Raw genomic sequence first — 12456 nt, 5'->3', positions numbered from 1 at the left:
AAAGTACTTCACTGGCTGTCAATGTGGAATGTGGAGGCTGATGGGGTGGAAAGCAAGGACAAGGGAAACCCTATCGTGGTTCTGGGAGGGAGGGGAAGGGGTGAGAGCAGAAGTGTGGGAAATGGGACGGACACGGTCAAGGGCCCAGTCAACTGCGGTGGAGGGGAAGCTTCAGTTGAGGAAAAAGGAAGACATCTTGGAAGCACTGGTAAGGAAGGTAGCATCGTCAGAACAGGTGCGATGGAGACAGAGAAACTGGGAGAATGGAACAGAATTCTTACAGGAAGCTGGGTGGGAGGAAGTGTAGTCAAGGTAGCTGTGGGAGTCAGTGGGTTTTTAGTAGATATGGAGATAGAGAAGTCGAGGAAGGGAAGGGAAGAGTTGGAGATGGACCATGTGAAGGTGAGGGAAGGGTGGAAACTGGAAGCAAAGTTCATGACATTTTCCAGTTCAGGGCAAGAGCAGGAAACGGCACCAATACAGTCATCAATGTACCAGAAAAAGAGGTGAGGGAGGGCACCCGAGTAGGGTCATATCCCACGAAAAGGCAGGCATAGTTAGGTCCCATACGGGTTCCCAAAGCAACACCTTTTATTTGTAGGAAGTGAGTAGAGCCAAAGGAGAAGTTGTTCAATGTCAGAACAAGTTCAGACAGGCGGAAGAGGGTGGTGGTGGATGGGGACTGGTTGGGCCTCTGTTCAGGGAAGAAGCGGAGCGCCCTCTGGCCATCCTGGTGGGGAATGGAGGTGTAGAGGGATTGGTGAAGAGGAGACGGTTACGGCCAGGAAACTGGAAACTGTTAAAGTGGCGGAGGGTGTCAAAAGAGACGCGGATGTAGGTGGGAAGAGACTGGACAAGGGGAGGAAAAAAAAAAGTCGAGTTAGGAAGAAATCAGTTCCAAGGGGCAAGAAGAGGCTGAAATGATGGGTCTACCAGGGCAGTCCTTTTTGTGGATCTTGGGAAGGAGGTAGAAGCAGGCTGAGGGGTTGGGGGACTATGAGGTTGTAGGCCGTGGAGAGAAGATCTCCAGAGGAGATGAGGTCAGTGACAGTCTGGGAAACAATGGCTTGATGTTCAGTGGTGGGGTAATGGTCCAGGGGGAGGTAGGAGGAGATGTCAGAGAGTTGGCGTTCAGCCTCCGCAAGGTAGAGGTCGGTACGCCAAACAGCCACAGCAGGTTTAATGACAATGTTGGGGTTGGACCCGAGAAAACTCTTGGCTGTCCACGCAACTAAAATTATGTCTGAAAAATTCCATGAAAATTATTACTTATCATAAAAGGTAAATCAAATAAACAAAAAACCCTCATTTTCTGTACCTAAAGCCATATTCTCTGATGTGAGCTGATCTTTAGTTTCCTGAAACTCCTGATGTAATTTTGTCAGTTGGGTTTCGTAGGCGTCTTTCTCGGTTTCCTTGGCTTGCATCAAGCCAATTAGCTTGTCATTCAGATCGGCAATCTCATCAATTCTCTGATTCAGGCCCTTCTTCAGATAGGCGATGACGTCGTGCAAGTCTTTGCCAAACTGCTCATGCTTCTCGTCAGAGTCCGTCTTTGTCACTTCCAGTTCATCCAATCTCCGTTGGTACCTTAACAGGATTACGCCATCATGCATTGATTAGATTCGATACAAAAAATACTGACTACATTTTCTGTAACCTTTACAGGATGTGGTATTTGTAAAATATTTGAGGATAGTGCTATTTTCTGGTATTCAACTGTGTGGACTACTACGCATGACACATGTGGCGATTACTTCACAGCCAGTAAGCCTACAGTTTAGGTGCTATCAGAACTAATTGCCATTAAACTCTCTTTTCCTTTATGCACAGATTTATACAGGGACACAGTTCCATTGGTGTTAGCCACCTTCTTGCACTTTGTCCAAGTAGCCATTGAGCTTTGACAATAAGTGTTCGCAGACTATTGGCATTAGTGAGCATTACAGCCAAGTCTCGTCTCCACCCAACATCCACATAGGTGCAGTTTTTTACACAATGAGTGGTTAGGATTTGGAATGTGCTGCCTGATAGGGTGGTGGATACAGATTCAATAGTGGCCTTCAAAAGGGAACTGGATAAATACTTCAAGGAAAGTTGCAGGGATGTGGGGAAAGAGCGGGGGAGTGGGACTAACTGGATTGATCTTTGAAAGACTCGATAAGCTGAATGGCCTCCTTCTGTGCTGCACTATTCTATAATAGTGATATACCCTACTGATATAATCACATAGCCCAAATGTCATTACTTAGTAATGGAGAAGCTGTCACCCTATTCTGTCCCACATGTCTTTAGCATGCTCTAGAAATCCGACATTAATATTGTGTTCACCAAATGTGCTACTGATATCTAATGGCCAAACAACAACCCTAAATCTGCCATTATTTTACACTATACTGACTGCCTATTCAGTCTGGTTGGCTCCTTTCAACATGGTGTTCCAAAGACAGTTGCAGATAAAGAAACCAAAAAAAGCACTACTCTATCTGGGAGTCCATTTCATGTATTATTCACTCTTTGGGAAGAAAGATTTCTTGATATCAGTCCTAAATTTACCTTTTACTAGTTTGAATCCCTATCCTCTGGTCCTAGTCTAGCAATTTAAAGTAATGTTCATTTTCTATCCCCTTACCTATTATATACCTATAATATATAGGATCACCTTACTGACATCTCCATTCCAGACTGAAAACCCCAATCTTTCCACATAACTGAGACAGTCTTAACCAGAAAGTCAACCCGTTCATTGAAGGGTGGGATAGATGGGCAATTCCAATACTGCCAACAGTGGCCAACTCAGGCACCTGCCAAGCAGGCTTTCCATCTTTTAAAAAGCCTTGGCATTCCCCAATAGCTCAGCATATATTCAGTGTAGTTGAGCAAGCAGACACAAGAGTCCCAGCTTTAATCGCTGGCCTGTGATAAATTAAATGATTTCAACTTGGACAGCGGTAAGGTTGCTACAACTGCTCTCAGTTTATTGACATTTTCTCTATAAGATTAATTATACTGTAAAATTCTTACACTGTAATATTTTTATTATACATTACTATATGCACTTTTGTAGTATACCTTTCCAGTATATTTACACTTTTGTTGTAAAGTTTTCTTAGAGTAGTTACATTTTGCTGTAATATTTTCACTATATAGTATATTTACACTCTTGCTGTAATATTTTTACAGTTGACCACACCATCCTTGTCCAACACATCTCTTCCACTGTCCAGCTCTGTGGGACTGCGCTCGCGTGATACCACTCTTACCTATCCGATCATAGCCAGAGCATCTCCATCAATGGCCTGTCTTCCGCAAGCGCCAAATCCCGAAGTTGCGGTCAGTTTCAAAGGCGGAATGATGGCAAACACTGCCAGCTTACCGTCGTCCCAACTGCAAGCAAATTCCAGGCCATTGCTTGTACAGTGTATTCTAGTTGTAGTATTTTCCTTATACAACATATTTAGACTTTACTGTATATATTCCATACACTGTGTGTTATAGTTGCTGTCGTATTTCCTTATAACACTTTTACTGTGTTATATTGCTAATGGTGTATTACATTTCCTGTAGTATTTCATTATACAGCACTTCTACACATTACTGTATATATTCCATAGTGTTATAGTTGCTGTAGTATTTTCCTTATGCAGTATATTTACACTTTTACTGTAATATATTGCAGATAGTGTTACAAGATACACTGCAGCAACTCGCCAAGGCTTCTTCGGCAGCACCTCCCAAACCTGTGACCTCTACCACCTAGAAGGACAAGGGCAGCAGGCGCATGGGAACACCACCACCTCCAAGCCATACACCACCCTGACTTGGAAATATATCGCCGTTCCTTCATCGTCGCTGGAACGAACTCCATAAGAGCACTGTGGGAGTACCTTCACCACAGGGACTGCAGCGGTTCAAGAACGAGGCTCACCACCACATTCTCAAGAAAGAAAGAAAGAAAAATGGCACCTCCGACAGTGCAGCACTGGACTGTCAGCCTAGATTTTTGTGCTCAAGTCTCTGGAGTGGGACATTTATATAACGCCTTTCACGACCACCGGCCATCTCAAAGCACTTTATAGCCAATTAAGTACTTTTGAAGTGTTGTACTGTAGAAAACGCGGCAGCCAATTTGCACACAGCAAGCTCCCACAAACAGCAACGTGATAATGACCAGATAATCTGTTTTTGTTAGTTGAGGGATAAATATTGGTCAGGACACCAGGGATAACTCCCCTGCTCTTTTTCGAAATAGTGGCCATGGGATCCTGTTATGTCCACCTGAGAGAGCAGACGGGCCTCAGTTTTAATGTCTCATCCGAAAAACGGCACCTCCGACAGAGCAGCACTCCCTCAGCACTGCACTGGGGAGTGTCAGCCTAGCTTTATGTGCTCTGGAGTGGGGACTTGAACCTCACAACCTTCTGACTTGGAAAGCGAGAGTGCTGCCCAAGTGAGCCACAGCTGACAAGGGCAGTTAGGGATGGGCAGTAATAAATGCTGGCCTTGCACAGTGTGGCTCCCAGGATTGTCCCTGCCCCACTTACTTGGTCACCTTGCTCTCCAGGTCCTTGACCTGGATGATGTACAGCTCCCGCTCCATGACGGTCAGCGACTCGAATTTATCGTCACTCAGTACATTTTTCTCTTTCTTTTTGGGCGGCATGCTTGCGCTGCTGCCCGTGCGGCCGAGCAAAGTCTCTCTCTTCCTCCTGCGGCCGCCCTACCTTCCCTCTCTCCCGGCCGCTGGCCCGTTGCTAAGCAGCCGCTGGGCCATAGCAACGGGATTACTTACTACGCGTGCGCACAACGCGCCGGGTCCGCGAACTCTCGCGATATCTCATTCGTAGGGCTCCACCCACCTCTCACCACGTGCCGTGCACAGCTCAAGACTTGTCATCACTTCCAGTGTTGTATTTTTTAATGCATCTATCAGAGCCTTCAACTTTAGGAAATGTGAAACACTCGCATTTAAAGAGTGCCTTTCATATGCTCAGCAACCTAGGAACAGGCCATTGAGCCCCTCGCCTGTTCCGCCACTCAACCAGATTGTGGCTGATCTGCGACCTAACTCCATATCCCCGCCTTTGCCCCATATCCCTTAATAACCTGGGTTAACAAAAATCTATCCATCTCAGATTTAAAATTAACAAGCATCCTGGCATCAATTGCCATTTGCGGAAGAGAGTTCCAAACTTCTACCACCCTTTGTGTGTAGGGGTGTTTCCTGGTTTCACTCTTGAAAGGTCTGGCTCTAATTTTTAGGCTCTGCCCCCTAGTCCTAGACTCTCCAACCAGGGGAACTAGTTTCTATCTGCCCTATTTGTTCCCCCTAATATCCTTAAAACTTCAATCAGATCACCCCTCACCTAAATTCTAGGGACTACAACCCTCGTAACTTAATCCTTGAAGTCCCCCAAGTGTCACTTTTTATGTAGGCAAATACAGCAGTCTGTGCACAGAGGGATAAAAATCTGAGGGGTGACCAGATAGAGATCTTTAAGTTTATGAAAGGATTTAATAGTTGACAGGTCAGGTTGAGAAAGCAGTTAAAAAACCTTACGGGATCCTGGGCTTAATGAATAGAAGTATAGAATACAAAAGCATGGAAATTATGATGAACCTGTATAAAACACTGGTTCGGCCTCAACTGGAGTATTGTGTCCAATTCTGGGCACCACACTTTAGGAAGGATGTGAAGGCCTTAAGAGAGGGTGCAGAAAAGATTTACGAGAATGATTCCAGGGATGAGGGACTTCAGTTACGTGGATAGATTGGAGAAGCTGGGGTTGTTCTCCTTAGAGCAGAGGATTGAGAGATTTGATAGAGGTGTTCAAAATCATGAGGGGTCTGGACAGAGTAGAGGGAAACTGTTCCCATTGGCAGAAGGGTCGAGAACCAGAGGACACAGATTTAAGGTGATTGGCAAAAGAACCAAAGGCGACATAAGAAAAAACTTTTTTATGCAGTGAGTGGTTAGGATCTGGAATGCACTGCCTAAAAGGGTGGTGGAAGCAGATTCAATCACGGCTTTCAAAATGGAGTTGGATAAGTATCTGAAGGAAAGAAATTTGCAGGGCTACGGGGAAAAGGCGGGAGAGTGGGACTAGCTGAAGTGCTCTTGCAGCGAGCCGGCACGGGCTCGACATGCCGAATGGCCTTCTTCCATGCTGTAACCATTCTATGATAGGGTAGTAGGCGTAAAGAAGATTTTTCCACTTGTGGGTGAGACCAAAATTAGGGGCCATCAATATAAGCTAGTCACTAAAAAATCCAACAGCGAATTCAGGAGAAACTTCTTTACCCAGCGAGTGGTTAGAATATGGAACTCGCTAACACAAGCAGTAGTTGATATGAATAGCATAGATGCATTTAATGGGTATCTAGATAAACACATGAGGGAGAAAGGAATAGGAAGGTATGTTGATGGGGTAAGATGAAGAAGGGTGGGAGGAGGCTCGTGTGGAGCTGAATGGCCTGTTTCTGTGCTGTAGATACTTTGTAAACAGAACTATTCTTCCCACTGTCTAATATGTCTCATATAGTATTAAGGTCTGTCCCAAAGTGCTTTACAACCAATGAATGTCCTTTGAACTGTTTTAATCTTTAAAATGAGTCCTGATGGGGACACTCCAGCCATGACTCTATGACTTACAGTGAGAAACCCTCTCAAAATGGTCTTGATGGCAACATTATCTTTTTTGCTCATCAAGTTGCTGACTCATACTGAGGTATGTTTTACAAGCACTGGTAGCTCTACTGAAGCCATTGTTCCTGTGTGAGGCCAGGCAGTCAGTGGCAGGCGGCTACTGAACTGTGGAGACCAATCCGATTTTCACCCAATATCCACACATGTTCGCTTACAGCACGGGACAATAAATAGCAACTCTGGATAGGAACCCTATAATTTTTTTATAGACTCCCTCACCTAGAGGCACTGAGGCTAACTGTAGTGCTCCCACTGCTGTCCTAGCTCTTAAAAAAAAGGAACTCTGTGTTCCTATAAATCTGGCCTCTTGTGCATACCCCATCTTCATGTTTTCAGCCATCTAGGCCCTATACCCCTCTGCCTCTCCCTCCTCCTTGAAGATGCTCCTTAAAATGTGCCGTCTTTTGGATGAGATGTTAAATTGAGGCCCTGTCTGCCCGCTCAGGTGGACAGAAAAGATCTCATTGCACTATTTTGAAGAAGAGCAGGGCATTTCTCCCCAGTGTCCTGGCCAATATTTATCCCGCAATCAACATCACTAAAAAAAGAGATTATCTGGCCCTTATCATGTTGCCGTTTGTGGGAGCTTGCTGTGCACAAATTGGCTGCTGTGTGTCCTACGTTACAACAGTGACTACATTTCAAAAGTACTTCATTGTCTGTAAAGTGCTTTGGGACATCCTGAGGTTGTGAAAGGCGCTATATAAATGCAAGTCTTTTTCTTTTTACCTCTTTGATCAAGCTTTTGGTTACCTGTTCTAACGTCTGCTTCGGCTAGGTGTCAATTTCATGTTGGATTAAGCTCCTTGGGACATTTTACTACATTAAAGGTGCTATATAAATGCAAGTTGTTGTTTCTGGTCTGTATGACTCAGTACCATACCAGGAATATAATCACCAACTGAGCCATCAATAGAATTCCACAGATACTTGTCTTGATTAACGTTGAGAATGAAATGCATCTTTATCCAGGAAATGAGGGGTGAAGGGAAGTAGAAGGAGGGAAAAAGAGACTTGCATTTCTATAGCGCCTTTCACGACCACCGGACGTCCCAAAGCGCTTTACAGTCAATGAGTACTTTTGAAGTGTAGTCGCTGTTGTAATGTAGGAAACGCGGCAGCCTATTTGCGCACAGCAAGCTCCCAAAAACAGCAATGTGATAATGACCAGATTGGGGAAACACTGTGTGTATGTAGATAAACCTGTATAATCCCCTTTTAACTGCTGTATTCCCCTCCCCCCACAAGACAGTTGCAAGCTGAGAGGAATAAGGCACGTTCAGACTTGCCTGCTGCTGAGAGAAGGAAAACCAATCAGGTTCCAGCAGGTGACCAATCCGCGAGTCATCACAGGTTCGCGGGCTTCACGAATTCAGTACTGTATTGTGAGAGTTGGAGTAAAGACCTATTTCTTGTAGCTCGCTGTGTTGCCTATTTCTTTACGCGGGAGACCGCAGTCCCCCACATTGGTGACCCCGAATGTCGGCGGCCGAAGCCCCCGACTCACGCAGCCCTACAGAGGCCAGCAACGACCCGATGGCAACCAGCAGCAGCCTGTCAGCCGGCGCCGCGTCCTTGAAGCTCCCCACCTTCTGGGAACACCAAGCACTAGCTTGGTTCGCGCACTTGGAGGCCCAATTCACCCTTCGCAGGGTTCAAGACGATGAAGAAAGGTACCTCCACGTAGTCTCAGCACTAGCAAGCTCTACCGCCGCTGAAGTTCTCGACCTACTGGGGAACCCACCACAGACCGGCAAGTACTCAACCATTAAGGGCTGCTTGCTGCAGGCTTACGGCCTGTCCGGGGAGGAGAGGGCCCGCAGGCTTCTCTCACTACCAGGCCTCGGCGATTCTACCCCGACCCAGTTGATGAGCCGGATGCTTGCGCTCCTGGGCTCTGAACCGCAGTGCTTCTTGTTTCAGGCCCTTTTCCTCAGCCTGCTTCCTCAGCAGGTACAGACTGCCCTCGCGGGGTCCCCGATCGTGGACTGCGTACAACTGGCAGCCGCCGCGGACAAAGTCTTCGCCATTGCCCAACTCGGCTGTGCAGCCGCGAGGCTCCCCGACACCACCGAGCGCGCGCCGCCACGCCAGGCCGCAGAACTATGCTACTACCACGCGCGTTTCGGCCACAAGGCCCAACGCTGCAGAGCACCCTGCTCTTTTGATCAAACCAAGATGGCCGCCCGGACCAACGCACCAGCCCCGCGCCGCCGCCTAGGCCCGCTCGACCGCACCCCCGCCGCCACGATGGCCATCGGCACTGCAGGTAAACTGCTGTACATAACCGACTCTCTTTCAGGGCGCAGATTCCTTTGCGACACTGGAGCCCAATGCAGCATAATTCCTGCCTCCCAGCTCAACATCCAGGCAGGCCGCAGCGGCCCACCCCTCGTGGTGGCAAATGGCGCAGCCATCGCTACTTTCGGAAAGCGACGGGCCGAGGTTTGTTTCAACGGCCAGCGATTTACGTGGGATTTCGTGATGGCCTCGGTGGCACATCCCTTGCTGGGCGCCGATTTTCTTTGCGCTCACGGACTCCTGGTCGACGTCCGCGACAGGCGCCTGATCGACGCAGCAACTTTCGCTTCACTGGCCTGCCAGCAGAGCAACAGCCCGGCCTTCGTCGGGTCCTGCTCCGCCCCGGCGCATGACGACTACACCCACCTACTCGCAGATTTCCCGAGGCTCACACAACCGACTTTCTCGGCCGCGGCAGCCAAGCATGGGGTCGAGCACCACATCGCCACTACGGGACCACCAGTGTTCGCTCGAGCCAGACGCCTGGACCCAGCCACGATGGCGGTGGCCAAGGAAGAATTCGCCATGCTGGGAAAAACTGGGCATCATCTGCCGCTCAAACAGCCCTTGGTCGTCCCCCCTCCATATTGTGCCCATGCCGGGCGGTGGCTGGCGCCCCTGCGGCAACTACAGACGGCTCAACGACACCACCACGCCCGATAGATACCCCATTCCGCACATCCAAGACTTCTCGGCACACCTAGCAGGAAGGTCCCTCTTTTCCAAGGTCGACCTGATTCGCGGCTACCATCAGGTCCCCGTCCACCACGCAGACGTCCAGAAGACGGCGGTCATCACCCCCTTCGAACTGTTCAAGTTCCTGCGCATGCCCTTCGGGCTTAAGAACGCCGCACAGGCCTTCCAACGGCTCATGGACTCCGTCCTACGGGACCTGAGCTTCCTGTTCGTCTATCTGGACAATATCCTCGTGGCCAGCACCAGCAAGGCCGAGCACATCGCGCATTTGCGCTCCCTTTTCCAGCGCCTCAGCCAACACGGGCTAATCGTCAACCTGGCCAAATGCCAGTTCGGAGCAGCCCAAATTGACTTTCTCAGCCACAGAATCTCGCCAAGGGGAGCCATTCCCCTACCTGCCAAGGTGCAGGCGGTGGCGGACTTTCCCCAGCCCACCTCGGTCAAGGCGCTGCAGGAATTTTTGGGGATGGTCAATCTCTATCACCGGTTCGTGCCCAAGGCTGCTGCACTCATGCGTCCCCTCTATGAAGCCACCAGGGGCAAAACGGGTAAAGAGCAACTCACCTGGTCCAGCGAGATGGCGACAGCCTGCCACCAGACCAAAAGCGCCTTGGCCAATGCCACACTACTGGCCCACCCCATCCCGGGCACCAAGACCGCCCTCACCATGGACGCCTTGGATTACGCCGTCGGCGCCGTCCAGCAACAATGGGTCGAAGGCGCGTGGCAGCCACTGGCATTTTTCAGCCGACAGCTGCGCAAGAACGAGCAGGCCTACAGCACGTTCGACAGAGAGCTCCTGGCCCTGTTCCTGGCAATCCGGCACTTCCGTTTCCTCCTGGAAGGCCGGCCGTTCACCGCATTCATGGACCACAAGCCGCTCACTTTCGCCATGGCCAAAGTAACCGAACCCTGGTCCGCGCGCCAACAGCGCCAACTCAACTTCAGCTCCGAGTTCACCATGGACATCCGCCACGTCGCCGGCAAGGACAATTTTGTGGCCGACTGCCTCTCAAGACCCTCGCTCCACGCAGTGCACCTGGGCGTCGACTACGCCAGCATGGCGAGAGACCAGGCCGCCGACGCGGAGATCCAGGCCCTCAGGACGTCAACTACATTCCTCACCCTGGCCGACATCCACTTCCACGTAGCCGGCACAACCCTCCTGTGCGACGTCTCAGTCCCCTCGCCTAGGCCGGTCGTCCCATCCGCCTGGCGCAAGCGAGTTTTCGACATCATCCACGGCCTCTCACATCCAGGGATGCGTGCGTCTCAGAAACTTATGTCCGCCAAGTTCGTCTGGCCTGGACTCCACAAGGATGTGAGAGACTGGACCAACACATGCGTGGCGTGTCAGCGCACTAAGGTCCAGCAGCACACCAAGGCGCCATTGGAGTGTTTCCCGGTGCCCGAGAGGCGTTTCGACCACGTCCACGTCGATCTGGTAGGCCCCTTGCCGCCGTCGCACGGTTTTACACACCTGCTCACGATCGTCGACCGCACCACCAGATGGCCCGAGGTGGTTCCCCTCGCCTCCACCACCACGACCGACGTCGCGCGAGCATTCGTCTCGACATGGGTGGCCCGGTTCAGCGTGCCAACCGACATATCCTCGGACAGAGGCCCCCAGTTCACCTCCCACTTGTGGAATGCCATCACCACCGGCCTCGGCACCAAGTTGCACAGGACAACAGCCTACCACCCGCAGGCCAACGGGCTCTGCGAGCGCTTTCATCATTCTTTGAAAGCCTCCCTCCGCGCCAGCCTGGCTGACACCAGCTGGATCGACAAAGTACCCTGGGTTCTCCTGGGATTGCGCACCGCGCCCAAAGAGGACCTCCGCGCCTGAGATGGTCTACGGCCAACCGCTCAGAGTACCAGGCGACTTCCTCCCCCTGACAACGGAGCCGTGGTCAGCCGCCAGACAGCTTTCCCTGCACCAGGACGCGGCCCAGCAATTCCGTCCAGTGCCCACTTCGCAACACGGCCCTCAGCCGTCCTACGTGCCTCGAGACTTACGACATGCGGAGTTCGTCTTCGTGCGCCGGGACGCGCACAGAGGCCCGCTGCAGGCACCATACACCGGCCCCTTCCCAGTATTGGAGACGGGAGACAAAGCTTTTCTTATCGACGTCGGCGGGAAGCCGGACCTTATTTCAGTAGACCACCTCAAACCTGCGCACCTGGACCTCAGCGTCCCGTTTCGGCCGGCTCTTCCCCCCACGGCGGGGCAGACCTCCCGCGTTGGCGGCGGCCCCACAAGATGACCAAGCCACGCCAGAACCTTACTTCCCGGCCGCCGCCCCACCTTCGCCGGCAGACCAGCCGCCAGACCAGCCGACGCTACTACAGCCGCTACGTCAAACCTCCGCAGAGACTGACTTTTACAGTTAACGAGGATTCTGGGGGGGCATATGTGGCGTTGCCACATTGGGGAAACACTGTGTGTATGTAGATAAACCTGTATAATCCCCTTTTAACTGCTGTATTCCCCTCCCCCCGCAAGACAGTTGCAAGCTGAGAGGAATAAGGCACGTTCAGACTTGCCTGCTGCTGAGAGAAGGAAAACCAATCAGGTTCCAGCGGATGACCAATCCGTGAGTCATCACAGGTTCGCGGGCTTCACGAATTCAGTACTGTATTGTGAGAGTTGGAGTAAAGACCTATTTCTTGTAGCTCGCTGTGTTGCCTATTTCTTTATGCGGGAGACCGTAGTCCCCCACAAGATAATCTGTTTTTAGTGATGTTGATTG

General features: G+C 50.6%; 1 protein-coding gene across 1 annotated transcript in view; it reads right to left on the bottom strand.

Moving 5' to 3' along the window:
* Positions 1-7181, bottom strand: part of cfap157 (cilia and flagella associated protein 157) — a 46577-nt gene extending 39396 nt beyond the window's left edge. Inside the window, exons 1-2 of the mRNA XM_085965424.1 lie at positions 4545-7181; positions 1319-1590 (exon numbers count right to left, since the gene is read on the bottom strand). Of these exons, the coding sequence (XP_085821550.1) occupies positions 1319-1590; positions 4545-4663 (391 nt within the window). The 5' untranslated portion in view covers positions 4664-7181. The remainder of the gene's footprint in view (positions 1-1318; positions 1591-4544) is intronic.
* Between the last annotated feature and the right edge of the window lie 5275 nt (positions 7182-12456).

This window comes from Somniosus microcephalus, chromosome 23 (assembly GCF_052327205.1).
Source record: "Somniosus microcephalus isolate GS21.2 chromosome 23, FLI_Smic_1.0, whole genome shotgun sequence".
Taxonomy (NCBI): domain Eukaryota; kingdom Metazoa; phylum Chordata; class Chondrichthyes; order Squaliformes; family Somniosidae; genus Somniosus; species Somniosus microcephalus.
The sequence above is the reverse complement of the archived record's forward strand: the minus strand, read 5'-3'. Positions and strand labels throughout refer to the sequence as shown.